The sequence below is a fragment of the Leuresthes tenuis genome, unplaced genomic scaffold (assembly GCF_036924035.1).
Source record: "Leuresthes tenuis unplaced genomic scaffold, fLeuTen1.0.hap1 SCAF_1, whole genome shotgun sequence".
Lineage (NCBI taxonomy): Eukaryota > Metazoa > Chordata > Actinopteri > Atheriniformes > Atherinopsidae > Leuresthes > Leuresthes tenuis.
In genome coordinates, this window is record NW_027325355.1 from 11028685 (window position 1) to 11048733 (window position 20049).

Here is a 20049-nt window from a genome sequence, read left to right on the forward strand (position 1 = left end):
TAAAGTGATCCTGATCAATAGTTCTCCAGCTTTCTGAAGGTCTCTCAGAGTTTTTCTTTGGACGTTTTCTGCTTTTTCTCTCTTTTTCAGTCCAGTCCTTGTACCTGAGCATTTTCAGAGGAATGTGTTTTTTCTTTGTTAAGCCACTTAACTCTGACCTATGAATCATTCAAGCAGAAAAAAGGCTCCTAACCCAAGGGATGAAACAGTGTTGTGTCGACACATAACAGACAACTTAGCAAAGAAGCCATGTGTGTTCTTAAAACATTTGGGGAAACTGGACAAGTGGAGGACAAAAGAAGAAGTGTCAGGCCTAAAAAACTATCTACAGTAGATGAACAGTATCTGAAAGTGATGTCCTTAAGAAAGAGGAAAAAATCCAGCGAAGACCTGACACAGGACCTGAGAGATGCATCTGGACCTTCAGCTGATCCATCTACTGTTGGCCCAAGCCTCATCAGAAATGGTCTCCATGGAAGGGTGGCTGTCAAGAAGCCGTTCTTAAGGAAGGGAAACAGGGAGAAAAGGCTGAGCTATGCCAAATGACACAAGAAGTGGACTGAAAATCAGTGGCAACAGGTCTTATGGAGGCATGAATCCTCCCCAGAGCCCGGACCTCAACATTATTGAAGCAGTGTGGGATCATCTGACAGAGAACGGAACAAAAGGCAGCCAACATCCAAAGAAGAGCTTTGGGATGTCCTTCAAGAAGCCTGGAGAACTATTCCTGAAGACTACTTAAAGAAATGACACAATCCTGGCAAAACATAAAGGAATGAAGTGTGTTTTAAGACTTTTGACCACAGTACTTTATATAATCTGCATATTCCAAAAAGTTGAGAACTTTTCCTGTTCTAAAAGCACAAACTTTCTGCTTTACTGAAGAAAGGGATGATATGTACCTGTTCAAGCTGCTCTGTATTTAGTCTAACCTACAACTGGTCCCAACAGGACGATCATCTTCAGCATCAGTGCTCAGTGACAGCTTTAGAACTATGTGTAGAAACCTGATTTGTATTTAGACTGTTTCTGTCCAGTCGAGCTCTCTGAGCTGACAACAAAAATAAACTCTTCTGAACCATCAACTTGTATTTTAGACCCAATTACACCAGACTGTTCAAGGAGGTTTTCCCCTAAATCCACACCTCCACAATGGATTTGATCAGTCCACCACAGAGTTTTAAGGCTGCTGGAATTAAACCTTTACTTTAAACTTTCCTTTTACTCTGGAAGCAGAAATTCCCCTTAAACTTCTCTGAGCCATAATTGGTGGCAGCAGAGGCCTTGGAGGGAGTCCATTCCCTCTGAGTGCAGCCCACAGAGGGAGTGGGAGAGGTTCCTGAGTCTGTAAACTTCCTCTTGCTGTGTTGAGCTGCAGAGGCCTGGGGATGATTCTGCATCTTCTGGCCTGTTGGCGGCTTCCTCAGAACTTTGCTCTTTGCCATTTTCAAAGGGAAATATGTAGAAACCCTCAGACTCATTCTCCAGAATCTCTTCATCTACTCTGTCACCCCACAGAAGTGCAGGAGAGGATATTTTGGTTTGACTCAAAAAGGACTTTTTAAGTAAGTGTTGTTTTTCAGGCGGTTTGTCTTTCAGGCTTTTATAAACTACAGTGATGTCATGTCCTTTGATGACATGTTTCCATTGTGATGTCATGCAGAACTGTGAGGTCATAATGAGTGATGACATCACTTCTTGTGATGTCAGCAGCGATGGTGCTCTGTTCTCAGTCACCAGTCATCACGTGTGCTGTTCTGCTCTCTTTTTCAGCTTTATGATCTTAACTGTAAATAATATGCAGCACATGTTAATAGAGCCCAGGCAATGGTGGGAAACATGGATTGTATGAATGCTGTGTGAAATGTAAATGAAAACAGAAGCAGTGACCTGCAGATCCTTTATAAATATGTGATAACTGAATCTGAATGTATCAGTGTCCAGGTCAGTAATAATGTATTTATTGTATGTTACGGTGCTCACAGCTGCTTTCTGCACGCCTCACCTGGAAGTATCTTTGAAGCTGCTTTGTATGTTGTCTACACTGACTGTGAAGCAAAGGTAACACAACAGCCACATATTCAGGCTGTTCTGAGTGTTTCCAGCACAATCATTCAGCTGTTTTCATGCATCAACATAATACAGTAATAACAGTGTAGTTATGGTTGTTTCTATTCAGAGCTGCTTACAAGCAGAATGGGATTATTTCTACGTGTCAGCATACAGTGTATAACATCATTTCTAGTAAAAATCTGACTTTGAAAGATGTTAAAATGACAGAATCAGCATGTAAATGATAAAGTGTCTTCTGTGGATGTTCTCAGATATGTACAGTATGAACACTGTGATCCTTTCCCACATGTCCCAGTATGTTTGATTGTGTTCCAAGTGAGGGTCAGACTGGAGAAAGTGTCATGAAGCTGTCACCCTTAAACAATCAATAAAAGCTCTGAATACAAAAGCATTTCAGTGTCATCTCTATAAGTAATGATGAAAGAAGCAAAAGCTTCAGCTGCACCTCCTGAGCTCTACTTTCCATATTGTCTACACTGACTGTGAATCAAAAGCAGCACAACAGCCACATCTTCAGCTTGTTGTTGAAAAGCTGTTCTGACAACATTCACAGCCCAATAAGCAGCACAGTGACAGCAGTGTAGTTGTGTTTGTGGGTCAGAGGAAATCTCATGTTCCAGCCATGTGATCCAGAACAACCCATGTGAGTGAAGGACAGACTGCAGCACTGATAAAAATGTCAGTTTGAGATGAATTCACAGGCATCAGTGTGTCAGTGGAACTGAAGGTGAACTGTTTGAGAGCTGAACACTGACAGGACTTTGTTTGCATGATGGAAACATGATGAAGAACAACATGACAAACTAAATCCATCATGTCAGAAGACAGAGTGGGAAAAGAATGAAAGTCAGCAGAAATTCAGCTCCATTATTGAATGAAGTCAAACACATTGAAGAGTTGGATCAGAGTTGAGGAGCTGTGTGGATTTGTAGTTGTGCATTTTCATCCCAGCTGTTAAACAACAGATAACAGTGTGTGTTACTAAATTCACCACCAAGCTGAATGTGTTTGTGGGAACATGAATGTTTTTTATTCTTTCTGCATCATGTGACCCCGATTTTAATCATCTGCTGTCAGATTCAAATCAAGACCATGAAACCACACAGCAGCTTCAGCTGAGCTGTCAGTCAGCAGCAGCGGTCTTATCTGTGGGCCGCAGGGGCTGATGGGAGCTCTGAGGAGCTGTTAGAAAGCATGTGGCCCTGGTCTGATCTCACAGCTCGTCCTTGTTTGGCCTCAGCTGCATCAGAGCGCCACTTCTCCCCAGGTTCACCAGAGGAAACACCACTGCACAAAATGCTTTTCCTCCCAGCTGCTGCTCTGTGCTGTCTGTGTTCAGGTGAGTGTTTCCAGCCAATCAGGAGCCAGCAAACTCCACCTGGAACACACACTGTCACACTGACCTTCATCTGTCTGTCTGTGTCTCTACAGCGCTGGTTGCCATGGCAGCACAGCTGATCCAGGACCAGTGAACACTGACCAGGAGAGTTGGTCAAAGTGTCTCCTTCAGCTGTGGAACTGACCAGTGTGATGAAAACTGGATATACTGGTACCAGAAGAAAGAAGCAGAAACATTCACAGTGATTCTGGATATTAATAAAGATAGTGGTGATGATTATAAAGGTTATGGTCATCCTCAGAAAGATGATTTCTCAGCTGTGAATAAACAGAACGGCTGTGAGAGAGCAGTAAACCACAGCCCAGGTTCACATATTTCACCTCCATCTCAGACAGAGTCACAAACATACTGAGCTGAGGGAGTTTCTTCCTCTCTGCTGTCTTTATTTATTTCAACTTTTATTCAACTTTTTCTTATTATTAAGATAAGTTTTCTGAAGGTTCAAAGATAAAAACTGTGAACATTTCAAAGATTTGTTCTGGAAAATGATCCAAATGAAACTTCAATTCACCATAAATAAAAGCAAGACATTTTAAAGACATTTATTTAATACTGAATGTTTTCATTCAAATGTCCAGATAAATATGAATCTGCTGCTTTGAGCTGCTGCTGGAATAAAGTCCATTCCTCCTTTAAAAGGTTTAATGAGCTCTTCATGAAAACACTTCCAGCAGCACTTGTTGTTTCACAGCTTTCAGCAGATTTCACCACATCATTTCACTTTATTCCATTTTAAAAGACAGATCTTGGACTGATCTCAGGTCAGGATTTTGTCCTTCTAGCAGCAGCTTATCAGGACGCTGATTTTGTTGGACAGATGTTCATCAGTTTCCTGTGGATGTTTCTGCTTCCCAGAGGATTAATCCAGAGTGCACTGAGACTGAGACAGGAGCAGGAAAACGTCCTAAATTCATGTGAAGTCTTTGTACCACATTACAGCTCAGAAACAGAACACATGCACAGTGAGGGCATGATGCTCAACACGTTTCTCAAAGCATTTACACAAGGACATTCATTATGTGCTTACAGTGATATGATTTCCTTCCCCTGACACTGAAATAACGATCATCTTTAAGTGATTTCATGTCACTTTTACATCCATCAGCTCCACAGTTTTATATCTCTACATGTTAAGTATAAGGCAGCTTTCACAGCGAGCTATGTGGCAAATATCTGGAAACAACTGAGACTAACAGCCTGAAACATCCAGTTTCTACAAAGATAGCTCATATACACAGTTCTGTGGAATGTTTCTGTACAGTCATCATGGACATTCATGTCATTTCCATTTAGTCATTTAGCAGATGCTTTGATCCAAAGTGACTCACAGGTGAGGAAACAACATCCCAGTGCAGTCAGGCATACCTCTCATTTCCCTGTATTTGTGTCCATCCTCCAGACTCCTGTGGATCCTTTTTACCTCACGCTAAAAAAGCCAATATCACAGACGGAGAAAAGTTAGATCATGAGAGAGAAAAATACTCTTGAAATTTTCTGTGAACAAAGCAAGGAGGTCAATAAATAAGTCTACACCTCATTACAGTGGTTAATATTTCTGTCTGAATACGTTTTTGTTTGCATCTGTGTGGTTGTGGACATATTTGATCGAAGGGAACTTCAGATTGAAACCTCGCCAGTGAAGAACTGAATGTAGCACAACGTGTTGGTGTAAAAGACCACTCTGATGCTTAGAAGTCCATACTCCCACCAACTAGTTTAAAGCTGAATAATCCTTTCAGATGAGAGATGAAACGTCTTCAAGAACCAAGAAGAAGAAGAAGTTGCCCTTATTCAGGCTCTTACCCACAAAGTGTCACCGTGAGGAGCCCCCTTTCCAATCAGTAAACCTTCTTCTAAAAAAGTAGCCCTGAACAGCTGCCTCCAGCTCCTCTGAGGGACACACCTGCTGAACTGGTCATTGACATTAAAATAAAAAGGCTGCAGACAGACCAAAACTCCTGCATTGGAGATGAACCCTCTGTGTAATGCTTCTCACAGTTCATGAAAGAATATTATAAAATAACAATGATTTTAACCATCTGTAATTATACTGGGGCAGCTGCTTATCTGAAGTGTTGCATATGTCACTGTGATCTATGTTATTAATGTCCAAACACATGTGAGCTGTGTTTAGATTTAGCCAAAAGCTGAAGTGGAGAAGAAGATCTTGGAATAAAGAAAGAGGAAAGGATGATGCACAGTTTTTACAGTAATGAATGACACACAGTGGTTCCAACGGTGCCCTGGAGCTGTTCACATCTGGTCTTAACGTGATCAGAAAAGTGAACTAAGTACATCTTTGAACACGTTCAACAACGATTCAGCAGCTCCTTTCTCCACCTCTCAGCCAAACTCAGTAGTTCTTGTGATGAGAGATTTCAACTCGTGTAACCTCTCCCAGGAACTGACGAGCTCCAAACAGCTGGTGACATGCGCCATGCAGGACAGCAACACACTGGACCACTTCTACTCCACCATAAAACCCTCATACCGCTCCATCCCCCACGCTGCCCTTGGACACTCCGACCACTGCATCATACAGATGGTCCCCACATACAGGCAGCAACTGAGAAGGGCCAAACCATCCAGGACTACAGTAAGGAGGTGGACTCCAGAGGCAAGGGATATGCTTCAGGACTGCATGGAGTCTACTGACTGGGAGTCACTGAGGGGCCCTGAGGATGCCAACGGCAGCTTTTCTGACACTGTATGTTCCTGCATCAGCTTCTGTGAGCAGGTCTGCCTCCCAACCAAAACCATCACAAGGCACAATAACCAAAAGCCCTGGTTCTCCAAGCAGCTCAGAGAGCTCAGGCGCCGGAAAGAGCAGGCGTACAGAGAGGGTGACATGGACACATTCAGGCTGGCCAGACAGGGCCTCAAGAAGGCCATCAAAAATGCTAAAGAGGACTATAGAGCCAGACTGGAGAGTGATTCAGGCACCAACGACCCTGCAGTTTTTGGAGCCCCCTCAGAACCATCAGACACTACAAAGGTAGAAGCCCTGTGTCGCCCCCTCCCCCGGACTAGCTGACGATCTCAACACCTTCTACACCAGGTTTGAGAGACCCCCTGCTGCTTTATTGTCTCCAACCCCCCCCCCCCCCCTCTCTCTCTCTTTCACAGGCACTGAGAGCTCACCGCCACCCACTTCTCATCCCCTTATCACATATGTGTATGATGAAATAGTTTTTAATGTGTTCTGTGTGTAAATTCTCCCAGAAAGGTAGCATCATATGATATGGCAGGTTGTGTGTGTTTTTCTGTCACTTTACTCAAAGAAAGTTAAGGCCTTAGCATGCATGAGGTGTTCTTATTGTACCCCAACTCCTTGGAACACAGTAAACACCTCACCTATGAATACATTAAGAAACAGTGAAAATACAGTTCTTGATCAGCAAACCTAATGCATCTGATATATGTTAGATTAAGATTTACCTTAACAGGACATATCAAATCAAAATATTCTCACACGGGGGAAATCTTCATCTTCCTAAGTGGCTCCATCCTCTTACCTATCCTTCTCTCCTCACTCTCCCTAATCTCAAAACTATCTCTCTCTCACTTAACTCCCGAAACTATCTCCAAACTATATTGACGCTATCAAAACGCTAGAATCCTGAACCTGAACTGACTGCAACTCTCCATAAAAAAACACACATTTTAAATGGAGACTGAGGGGTTTCTATGCTTGTCAATACTCGGGCATATAAATCTGACAAAATCTGAAGCACTTCCGGAAGCAGTCACATGGTTGGGACGGGTAGTGAGGTTGCGGACGTCATCCTTTTCGGCTCCTCCCCTAAATTAAGTAAACAGTCTCCTCCATTACTCCACACACTCTCCGAAGCCTCAGCACATTTCAGAACATCACTACAGGAAGCTGCATGCAGGTGAGTCCAGAAAAGAATACATGTAGCGGTCAAACATTTGCAGAAATGTCTTCAAAGTGCTTTGTATCATTGGTTTGATTCCTGCACCTGGACACGGGCAGTCAGAACATGTACTAAAGAGTAAAAAAGTTAAAATAACCTGGCTGCTATACACAGTTAGCATGTCCTGCTAATGCTAATGCTGTGCTAACCGTTGTACTCAAAGCAGAAACCAGAAACACAACATCAACTATAAATTTCAATAAGCCCGTCAGATGGACAAATAAAATGGAGCTTTATCCTTCTACCTGTGTGTTAAACATACTTCTGGACCCTTTTCTTCCGATTTTCTCACTTTGTTGGACAGTTTTTGACCATCTTGTCACATTTTCCACTAAAGCTGCAGTTTTCTAAACTTCTTTCTGTAGTTTTGCTGAAATCTTTTGTCATTTAAAAAATTTGATGATCACTTTAAAATTTAGAATTGTTCTTTCCAGGCGTATCTGGGTATCATTTGGCTTTTTGATAAAAATGTGGCGCGAAAACATGTGATATGATGTGTTTAATGTACACACTATGCCATATTTCATGATTAGATCTTAAAATGGGACTTAATTATGGTCAGTATAAATACTTTAATTACATTAAGAGTTTATGTTGTTTGAAGAGGAGTTATAGCATTATAATATAGATTTGTCAGTGATCCAGGAAAGTATCACAGGAGCAGTAGAAATATACAGTTCAGTATCAGTGTCTGATTTCTCAGATTTACACTCAGAAGCCCATTAAAAGACAGTCTGACTGTCCTCTTCAAAAGTGTCTCATGAAAGATTAATTATTCAGTTTCCTTTACATATCCAATATTTTCTTTTATCCACGTATCAAAAAGGACTGACCGCATGATAAAAAGGTTGTACATGTCTTTACTCATAAAGTCCACCTGCCAACATCTGGAGTTAAAATGAAGCTAAAATGATCTTTATTAGGAGGATCTGTGCAACTTTTAGGAGCTGATACTCTGATCTGACCACAACACAAGATCACTTTTTACTCTTCAACTGGACACATAAGTTAACCAGGTAAGACAATTTCAGAATCAAATAAAGGAGACTGTAGGTTATTTGGGTTGAAAAATGTTTCAGAGTTTTAAAGGTCTGTGAGTTTCCTTCATCTCAAACTTTAGGTTTCACTAAAGCAGCTTTCTGGAATGAATCACTGGACGAGCACTTCTGATGCCAGAAAAACACTCCTTTATATTTAAATGACAGCCTCAAAATGGTCCACTTCATGTTGTTCTTCAGAGTGTCTCAGATCAGTCAGACAGCTCCTGCTGACATGTTGTTCGCCACACAGAACTAGATCATTCCCCCACTGAAACATCACATCTTCTCAGTTTCAAGCCTCAGTCCAGACTGAAGCTCCCTGAGTGCTGAACTGTGGGCTTCAGAGTTTAACCTGTGACAAATCTGAGATTACTCTGTTACTTTCCTGGATCCCTGGCAGCTTCTGGAAATGAGAACAAATTTAGAAATAGAGAAAATCTGAACTTCAGGCTTTGGGATGATATTGGGACCCTTTCCTCAAACAGTATCATTGTTTTAATGTAGTAAAATGATTTAAGTTGATCATGTTACACTGACTCAGATGAGATTCATGGGCTATTGCACACAGTGGGTGTCATTCTACAGAGTATATTATTAAATTTTGTCTGAATTTGATCAAAAAGCTCCAAATATTTTGAACTGTGACCTTAGTGGGTCTTTTAAGAACCATTTTAAAGTTCTCAGGAATTTAGATAAAAACCACAGTAATAAGTTTAATGAAATGTGACTAGATTGTTAAAAACTGTCCAGAAAGGTTATCAAGAGAAGAAGAAAAGTGGGTGTGCTTTAACATGCTGCGTGCCACAGCTGGATCTTATTGTTTGTACTGACATTTGCAGACAGAGTCCATCAGTCGGACGACCAGGACCAGAATGGAGCAGCAGAACCAGGATCCAAACCCCTCCACCAGGAACAGAGCCGGCTCATCCTCTGGTTCCACCGGGCTACAGGTCAGTGTGGAGGACATTAAAGACAGAAGGGCTAGTGTTGAGGCTCCGTGTATCGTCCGCTTGTTCTGCTCTTCCATGAAATGTTGAAAAGGTGTTAGCAAAGTGTTTCCTGGTTTCATCTCCTCTCACTGATACAAATGTGCTTAGACCAGGGGTGGAAAATTCATTTTTACAAGGGGCCACATGAGAAATTGTGTCAGAGGGCCACACCAACAATAACTTGAAATTGATTCTGCTCAACTTTCTCCCACTGTAAAATGTGCAAAATTATATTATTTGAATAGCTAGTACCACTTCAAATGTGGAAATAGTGTTTCTTGGTTTCATCTCCTCTCTCTGATACAGATGTGCTTAGACTGAAAATGTGCTGCAGGCTGAATGATCTGCTTGAAGAAAATCGGTGGCCAGATTGTTGTTGTGGGACATTTTTTGGCTCTCAGTCTTCAGATTTGAGAGGTTCAGGAGCTAATCTTCATTATTTGTGTTTAAAGTCTCTGGATTACATGAATTAAACCTGGTGACAGGTTTGTAGCTCTCTCTACCTCAGGGTAAAGAGTTGTTTTAGAGAGAAACAAAGGTTGAGTTTAAACTGTTTCCCTGATAGCTGTTGAGCTCAATGGCTGCAGACCTCAGGGTTTTAAGCTGGAACAAAGGGTTAGTGTCAAGAATGTCATGTATTACCACCACTGTTACTTTCATTCATTTAAACCAGGGGTCAACCTTTTTCAGTCCAACCTCTACAAGTTGTTTAATTGAACAACTTGGACAAGACTGTGCTTCCTTCTATCATTTATAAATATTGTAGCAAGAGTTCCTTTTCAGAATTTCATCATGGCAAAAAATAATTAGTGAAAGATCAAAAAGCAAGAGTTTACTACTCAAAAACCTGAACGTGTGCAGAACACATCAGAGCACAGTGCTGACAGCTGAGGGCACTTCTAAACACACTCTCAGCATTCATGTTTGATCTGAGATATTGAGACCTGTGGCTCGGTCGATACACGTCCAGTTAGAATATGTTGGTTAGCTTAGAGAAATCTTTTGTGTGAACTTCAGAAGGATCTAATCCTTCTTCCTCTCTGTCATTGCAGAAACATATAGCCCAAGAGGGATCCAGGTGTCATTCCTGTAAACACTGTGGGAAAGTTTTCAAAAGATCATCACATCTAAGGTATCATCAGAGGCTTCACACTGGAAAGAAACCATATAGCTGTGGTCAGTGTGGGGCAGCTTTCACTACATCTTCCAATCTTAAGAAACACCAACGTATTCACACAGGACAGAAACCTTACAGCTGTAGTCAGTGTGGAGCAGCATTCACTACTTCTTCCGATCTTAAGACACACCAACGTATTCACACAGGACGGAAACCATACAGCTGTGGTCAGTGTGGAGCAGCTTCCACTACATCTTCCAATCTTAAGATACACCAACGTATTCACACAGGAGAGAAACCATACAGCTGTGGTCAGTGTGGAGCAGCTTTCACTCAATTATCTGGTCTAAAGGCACACCAACTTATTCACACAGGAGAGAAACCATACAGCTGTAGTCAGTGTGGAGCAGCTTTCACTACATATTTCGAGCTTAAGTCACACCAACGTATTCACACAGGAGAGAAACTATACAGCTGTAGTCAGTGTGGAGCAGCATTCACAACATCTTCCTATCTTAAGATACACCAACATATTCACACAGGAGAGAAACCTTACAGCTGTGGTCAGTGTGGAGCAGGTTTTGCTCGATTATCCAGTTTAAAGACACACCAACGTATTCACACAGGAGAGAAACCTTACAGCTGTGGTCAGTGTGGAGCAGCTTTCACTACTTCTTCCGATCTTAAGACACACCAACGTATTCACACAGGACGGAAACCTTACAGCTGTGGTCAGTGTGGAGCAGCATTCACAACATCTTCCTCTCTTAAGATACACCAACGTATTCACACAGGAGAGAAACCATACAGCTGTGGTCAGTGTGGAGCAGCTTTCACTACATCTTCCAATTTTAAGAAACACCAACGTATTCACACAGGAGAGAAACCTTACAGCTGTAGTCAGTGTGGAGCAGCATTCACAACATCTTCCTATCTTAAGATACACCAACGTATTCATACAGGAGAGAAACCTTACAGCTGTGGTCAGTGTGGAGCAGGTTTTGCTCGATTATCCAGTCTAAAGACACACCAATGTATTCACACAGGAGAGAAACCTTACAACTGTGGTCAGTGTGGAGCAGCATTCACTGAATCATCTAATCTTAAGAAACACCAACGTATTCACACAGTAGAGAAACCTTACAGCTGTGGTCAGTGTGGGGCAGCTTTCACTCAATTATCTCACCTAAAGACTCACCATCGTTTTCACACTGCAGATAAATTATTGGTTTAAATCAACAATATATTTTACGGCAGATAAGAAAACATTCACCTGGGAGCAGCAACAGGAACTACCAATCAGAAGAATTTCCCTTGTTCAGATTAAAAATCTTCTTTTTGGATTACCACCTTCTCTTGTCAGGACTTTTGTTCTGAATGTTCTGTGGGTAGCACATGTTTGAAGAATCATTGAATATGCTTTATAATTTGTTGGGATAGTTGGGAACTATGGACAGATCTCCCACCGTTCAAGATAAATATAGCATCAGTTCTGAATTGATAGACAGAACAATATCAGTGCCTTGAGATGACATTGTTTTAATTTGGCGCTATATGAATAAAACTGAATTGAATTGAAAATGCAATCTTTTTGAAAGTAGATACACGTTTTATTGTATTATACTGAACATATATGTTTTGTTTAAAGTTAAAATTCACAAAGTAGTTGTGCACCAGCTGTGGGTATGTTTGTAAACATACAACATCTTTAGAAGCAATATATCATTTCAGTTTGATGTAAAGTCTAGCTTTACACTTGTTTGTATTTCATTGTTCTGCATTTTATTAAAGGTTAGATGTCAACATTTCTCATGCGTTTCATCTTCTTGCTACAGAGATATTTAAAAAAAAATTGAGTTTGGTTCTAATCTTTGTGCTAATCTTTCCCAAAGAATTTTTAACGCAGTCTGAAAAAGGTTTGGAGTTGTTCCCTGTACTTTCCAGACAGCTGTTTGATTGTCATGACTAAAGCTGAAAGTTAAGGCCGTTCCAACACTAAAAGGGCACGAGGCTCAACTTCAAGCTGTGAAACTATGTCAAATGTTTGTTGTGTTGGTGTCAAGAAAATTCTCTTGAAATGAGACTCAGAGTCGCTGGAGACAATTAATACCAAACATTTATTCTCACAGCAAGGAGTCTGCATGACATATCAAGAAGCTGACACAGATTTGTCTGAGTTTTAAAAAAAAACAATGATGCTATCGCTATTTAGTTTCCACTTTGTTTATTCTGTACATTTCTGTATATAACAGTGCTGAGCCTGAGTGAGATGGAGATTTCAATTTCCCAGAGGCAACCTCCCAAAGGGATTAATAAAGTTATCCATCCATCCAACGAGATCACTGGCCACACAAGGTTATGCGACATTCAGTCAAACAAGGATTAGACAGAAGTTGAAATAAGATAGATAAGAGGACTCTCAGTACACAGTGTCTCTTGACCCTGCAGCATCTCACACGTGGTACTTCCTTTTTGTCATAATATAACTTTTTTTTAACATATCTCTCCTGTTTATGATAGAAAAGAAGGTGTAAATTCATAGTAGAGTCATATATACACATGCATTTTTTTGTATATCCTCTACGTCATTGTCATTGTTAAACAGTTTGTTATGTTGACCTCTGTTTGTTCTTGGCTCTCAGTCTCCATGTTGCTGATCCTGGATCTGCTGAGATGTCCCAGGTCATTGTTGGCTTTGATCCTCATACATTTATTTTTGTCCTGAGAAAGAAGTTCCAAACAGTCAAACAGGGACTGCTTTTGAATTTGACATAGCCTATATCATGTCAACGTTCATTTGGGTCTGCTGTTTTTCATTTAGTTTCAGACTTGTTATTGGATTCAAATGTTGACGAGTTTCTGTGACAGATAGACTCCTGTCCCCCTGAAACCATGTAAAGCAAATGGAAGGATGGATAGTTTGTGGCACCTTTATTCATTCATTCCACTTCGGTATTGAAATATTTTTGTTCCATTCATTGTAAAGTTATCCTGAAGATAACAAGCATGATTTGAACCAGCTGTTGCACCACTGGCAAGTTATGGTCTCTGTGAGGGGGTGAGCTGGTTCGTAGTGCAATTATTGATGAATGTAATTGGCAGATTGTCTATGATCAATATTATGTGTAATTGTACCTTATTTATTGATTGTTTAACAGAAAATGGGTATTTTGAGTCTCACACTATAACAAATATGACAGCACTTCAATGAATTCTCTATAATGAATTAGTTTTCTAAAGCGTTTCATAAAAAATCATGAAAATATTGACTGTCTGTCCTTCCAGAAACTTACATTCCACAGCTTTGAATAAGGTATTTGATATGATACCTTTTTAAGCTACCTGGGAATATGACAGTATCATAAGTATGTTTGTATGAGCACAGTGGTCGATCCTGTAACGCCTATTGTTCAATCTGTACATGCTCCCATCAGGCCAGCTAATACGCAGCTATAATATGTCCTACCACAACTATGCAGATGACACTCAGACCTACGTGTCACTGACGGCAGAAGAACACGGGCCTGTAGATACATTGTGTCACTGCATCGAACAGATCAGTGTGTGGATGCAAAACAATTTTCTCCAGACAAAACCGGATCATTGTCTGTGGCCCACAGAAACAAAGAGACAGTGTTATCGGTCAACTTGAGACTCTAACAGCCACATTAAATCAATAACATCAGCAGCTTTTTACCATCTAAAAAAATGGCCAGAATCAAAGGAATAGTGTCTAAACCCTGACTTAGAAAGACTAATCCATGCATTTGTCTCCAGCAGGCTGGACTACTGTAACGGCCTGCTCACTGGGCCCTAAACAGGCTGTAAGACAGCTGCAGTACATCCAGAACGCTGCTGCTCGAGTCCTGACTAGAACCAGGAAATACAACCATATTAGTCCAGTGCTCAGGTCTCTGCACTGGCTTCCTGTCGCTCAGAGAATAGACTTTAAAACAGCTCTACTCCTGTACATCTCTGACATGTTAGAGCCATATGAACCAACTTGAACTCTGAGAACCTCAGGGAGGGGTTTCCTGCTGGTGCCCAGAGTCAGGACTAAACAAGGTGAGGCTGCGTTTTAGTTTTATGCTCCTAAAATCTGGAACAGTCTTCCAGGAGATGTGAGACAGGTCTCAACTCTGACAATGTTTAAATCCAGGCTGAAAACAGGTCTATTTAGCTGTGTATATGACTCTCTTCACTTTTCATTCAATTGATTGATTATTTTTTGTTTTATGGAATTATTTTATTTGCCTTCTTGTGATTTTATGTAGCTGTAAAGCACTTTAAATTGCCTTGTGTACAAATTGTGCTCTACAAATAAACTTGCCTTGCCACATGAAACACAATCGATGTCATTTATTCACTTGCTACTGTACTGTTTGCTACCAACAATCAATAAAGTATAATTAATTTGATTTAAAGCATATTTGTGAGAGTGATCTTTTTTTTCAATGCCATTTATGCTTTTTACAGAACAATTTATATATTTAAGGATGGTTGAAGGCTGGTTAAAAGTAGTTAAATATTTCTGAAGCCGATTCTGATCTGTTTACATGTGCAAAATGATGTAATATTGTTTTACATGCGCTTAGTTGGAGAAAGTTGGAGAGCAAACTCCAACAAAACGAGGGAGGTGTGGAGTTTTTTCATCGGTGGCCATGAAAAAAAGAGTGGCCAGGGAATGGAAGGAGGCCACTGAGTTAAACTTGTTCTTTAACCCCTCTAACTCCTGATCCCTTACCATCTACCTCAACCTTATCTTACCTTATGTCTGCATCTGTGTTCCAAATCTTCAACAATCACAAAAACATTAAATTATAATACAGAACTAATGCTTCATGCTTATAGCAGCAGTTTTATTGAACAAAGTGCATGAAATTGGGAACTTTAAAATAAACTACAGTGTAATACAAAGTGTCATTAAACCTGGCTAAGAATGAAAATTCAAACGTTTTATTATACTAAGCTGCTGACATCAAAGCACTACAATTTAAAACTTGATTCAAATCTTTGTATAAAATTTAAAAACAATTTCAATCAACTGAAGTGAACCACAACACAGCAGTAAGTCAAATAGGATATTTTACACAGCAGTAAAGTTGCTTTGAACATGAAAAAATCACGTTTATAAAAATATAAAACTATTTACAATTACTATGTACATATCATTTCTATATGTACAGTGAGTTATTACAGAATATTTACAGATTGTTAAGGTATATTTACATCTAAGTCCTCCAACTTGTCTACAGCAGAGGTGAAGTCTTCATAGCTAGCATAAACTCTGTTGTTCAGACCTTTTGATGAGGACATCATCTTTACGGGGCAGAATGTCTTTCTCTTGTATCTTCTGTGTTCCTGTGTTGGTTGGGCACAGAGTGTACAGACTGGAATATTTTGCACCCTTGACAATTTGGTTCCAACTTCTAATGGATGCCCCTGGTGTTTGCACTTGTAGTGCGTAGCTCTCGCCCAGGCTAAATGACCGCCAGTGCTGGGCAACGTGCTGGTGGTGTGTGTATCAGGCGGTGTGGACGCAGTTGGAGGAGCTGTTGCAGGCGTATCGGCCGGCTTAGGGATCACCTGACGGGCAGGCATTGTGGTCTGTGTGGAGGGGCCTGCAATCGCAGAGGGAGCTGCTGATACAGAAGGGCAGGGCAAAGGGCTGGTGATAGCACAGGTGATGGGAAGGACTGATGTAGAGCGACCAGCTATCACAGGGGTCACCAGAATGGCAGGTGATATGGGTCGTAAAGAGTGCCCTGCAGTCTTAAGGGCTGCTGTAGATGCAGACAGGAACGGTACAGGCCTGGTGATGGTCGAGGTGGCGGGGGTTTTTCTTATTAGCTGTGGCACTTTTAGGTGCGGCCGGGAGACGGGCATCGTTATGTCCGACCTTCCCTTCAAAACCTTTGTCCCGGCAGTGCTTGGTGTGGGCACATATTTCATCAGCTGGTAGTCTGGTGGAGGGAGGACTGTAGGCTGATGAGGGGCAGGAGGAAGGTCTGTTGATGAGATGGAGGTGATCTTTGTGATGGTGGATGGTTGTCTTTTTGCCTTCACGTTGACGAGCCGCTCTTGGTGTTGGATGAAGTCCCGCACGGTCTTGACGTTTATTTTAGGTAGGGGAATGCCAGCTTTGCAGAGAACAGGGTCATCCACTAAAATCCGGTGCTGGACCCGCTCGTATGCCTCCAGGATGGTCGTCTTCTCCGGACTGGTGCGTGACCCATGAGGACAATGCAGCCACAAAAGTTTCACCAGTGTGTACATTAGCCTGTTGTGCTGAGCACTTGTGTTTTGTTGTGCTGGCCATCTTTACTTTCTGTATCACAGCAGCATCAACAAGGTCGTCTCTTTTAGTGCGGCAGTACAGAGTGTTGCCCCAGTGCGTCCTGTACACTTGATTGAACTGCTGAGGCTGCTTGTCGTGCTCCTCCACGGCATTCCAGGCTTCCAGGATATTGTTCCTCTGCTCGGTGGTGAGTGACAGCTTGTCCTCTGTCAGGCCAATGTCCAACAGAAGAGAGCAGAACTTTTCCAGCTGCTGAAAGCCAGGAAGAGGAGTTGGACTGCAGACATCCTCCTGTGCAAACAGTGACACACAAATGTTATGCCTGTTGCAGGTGTGATTTATCTAGTCTTATTTGCTTTTCTTCTGCTTCTGTCTCTTGTGGCTTACAGTTATTTTAGATTTTGTAACATTATGTTGACTTTGCACACTACCACATTCACTTGTTAAGCTTTTTCCTCAGTGATTGTTTCCTTCTTCTGCACAAGCTTTAAATACTTTACTACTGTTTTCACTGTTGTTTTAATGTCTAATTTAACTCCTGGCAAAGTGGCAACATTTGAAAACTCGTCTAACACTGGCTCATACGCAGCAGTTGAACGACTTTAACTCCTGGAATAAAATGTACATCCACAACAACAAACAAACAGCTACTCACAAAGACTGGAAGGTGAGCACTAGCAATTTCATTGCTGGAGAGCCGGATGTGGGGCAGCTCAGCACTCAGCGCATTGTCACAGCGAGAGAAAAAGGGCCCGATTCTCCTGTACTCTGACTAAACAGGTATTCCAACCCGAGCAGCTCATTAGAGGGGACATCAGCGTGAGCCTGGAAGTTTTCCTCCACAGTCTCTCCGAACAGCTGCTGACAGCGGGTGTTGAGGCGGTCGATAAGCGGTGCAGAGTAGATTCTGTGGTGCCGTCCTTTTCCCCCAAACACTGCATCAGAGCGGCGGTCAGAATTCCACCGTGCAATGCCACTTATCAGATAGACCTGATAGGGCCGGGCTGCGCAGTGGGGACCTGAACATCCCAATAAAACACATGGGATTACTCACAGTGACACGTGTGACATTTTATAAATATCCACACTACACCTGTGTACCTGGGAGCATGTTGGGCAAAGTTTTGTGGAATCCTTCCAGGCTGTTGTTGCCACGCAGACATTTGTAGTAGGGCACATCCACTTTGTTGATGGTCGTTGTACGCGCCACCCTATACATGTAGATGTTTGGAGGATCCTGGATGCACTCCAGGTGTCGCTGCTGCGCCGCCCACATCTCATCAATGACCGCTGCAAATACAAATGACGTACAGACACACAAACCGATTGTTGTGTAGACTTTTTTATGCCACACAACTAGTATTAATGTTGTAACTTTTAGTGTCAGGTCTTTATACCAGGTGTCTTGAAGAGGCTGACTCCACTCTCATCCAGCCCCGCGGGACCTTTCAGTTCCTCAATGGCCAGGTTGATGAGCCTAAACGTTTCCTGCGCCCCTTGTGTGACCCGTCGCACGTCATGTTTCAGCTGCTCCCTGGAAATAAAAAGGCGGATGACGTCCTCATCTGTCACAGCCTTCAGAGCTGTCGGGTCCTTGGCTCTGACAGCCTTGATGAGTAGCTCCATGTCTGCTCGGCTGTACGCCAGCACCGCCCCAGCAAGTGCAGACTTGAACACTGCGTACTTGGAGTGAGACTCTGTGCGGACGGCTGCATCGAAACGGTGAATCCAGTGAAAGATGTGCAGACGCACAACCATTCCACTGTCCACCCAAGACTGGAACAAAGTCTCCACAGCTGTTGGGCCCTGTGCACGGCAACACCCACGGTCCACATACAGGATGCTGGGGACAGGTTGGTTGGCCAGCCGAAACCTCTTCATTACTCCACGGCACATAGGTCCCAGCTTCTCTGTGGACTCCTCACAGGTCAGCACAAAAGTCACTATCTGGGAGTACTCATTTCCAATGCTGGTGAACCTGAGCCGTGACCCTCACCAGACAGCTTCTTCACTACCTAAAAAACATTTGGAGTTTGCATCCCAACTTAGTTGCTTGTTCTTCTATAATTTAACAGTGCATGACAACATGTTTATAATAGGAAATGTGTTCTGTATGCCACAATCTAGGATTGCGTTTTGATTTACATACTTTCTTGGTGGAATCCATCTTTAGCACAGTGCCAAAAGTGGAGAGGATCTGGCTCCTGTCGTCCTGCACGTTGTCGGCCTCTGCCAGCAGGAAGGCGTGGTGCAGGAGCCGTGCAGACCAGAGATCTCTTGGAGGAGGCGGAGCCTGAAATGTGTGACCTACTGTAGAAACAATCCCTCCAGGTTTCACTAAGCTCATAAGGAGTGTGGTGTACAGGTCTTTGCACTGAAGGTGCTTCTCCGTGTGGTTTTCCTGTATCTGACGCCACACCTGGACCATAGTGTTCCCTTCGGTTCGGTCCCTCAGAAGACGCACAGCATTCTTGTACACACCACGCCTGTTAGTGGAGGAAAAATTGGTAACTTTAGGTCGGTTCGAATAACTTCTTTAAAGACTGACACGTGCACACACGATGCTGAGTGAACTCAGGCAGGGAACACAGCTTGATGTGACTCGCTCAGTTGTGTTATAATAACAGGATCCCATGCAAGCCACCGACCTAATGTGCCACCTTCTCCACCCCTGGCTGACTTTGTGCAAGGCCCACAGCACAGGACCTCCGTCAGCGTCGTGTACCAGTTGGATACGTCACAAATGTGCCGTACCTGGAGTACAGATCAGGGAACAATATATAATAACAATAATGATAATAACATATAACAATACATAATCATATCAAGATGATTTTCAAGGAACTTTTCCTTTTACATGTTTAGATACAATGTAATCATTATTCAACCATGATGTTTTTACTCTAACACAGCTGAATTGAGTTATACCCGGTGGTGGTAGCCAGACTTGTACAGGTACACATTACGACCCTTTCCAACACACTCATCGCCACGAGGACACTTCAGGGAACATCTCCAGACTCCTACAGGGCGCCACACAAAGACACGGCTGCGGAAAAACAGGTGTGGTACAGGCAGAGCACCTCCGACGAAGCCTGGAGGTTCTGGAGGGGAAAACCACATGCGGTCTGACTTCATCACCCTTTGCCTCTTGAGCACACCAGTGATGTCCTTGTAGATTTGAACGGCAGTGAAGAG

General features: G+C 42.4%; 2 protein-coding genes across 2 annotated transcripts in view; one reads left to right on the forward strand and one right to left on the reverse strand.

Annotated features, from left to right (window-relative positions):
* Positions 1-20049, reverse strand: part of LOC140296621 (uncharacterized) — a 581862-nt gene that overhangs the window by 264008 nt on the left and 297805 nt on the right. The gene's annotated exons all lie outside the window — the stretch shown is intronic.
* Positions 5689-11787, forward strand: LOC140295487 (uncharacterized). The gene is made up of 2 exons (XM_072379661.1): positions 5689-5742; positions 10489-11787. The coding sequence occupies exons 1-2, from the start codon at positions 5689-5691 to the stop codon at positions 11785-11787; spliced, it is 1353 nt and encodes a 450-aa protein (XP_072235762.1).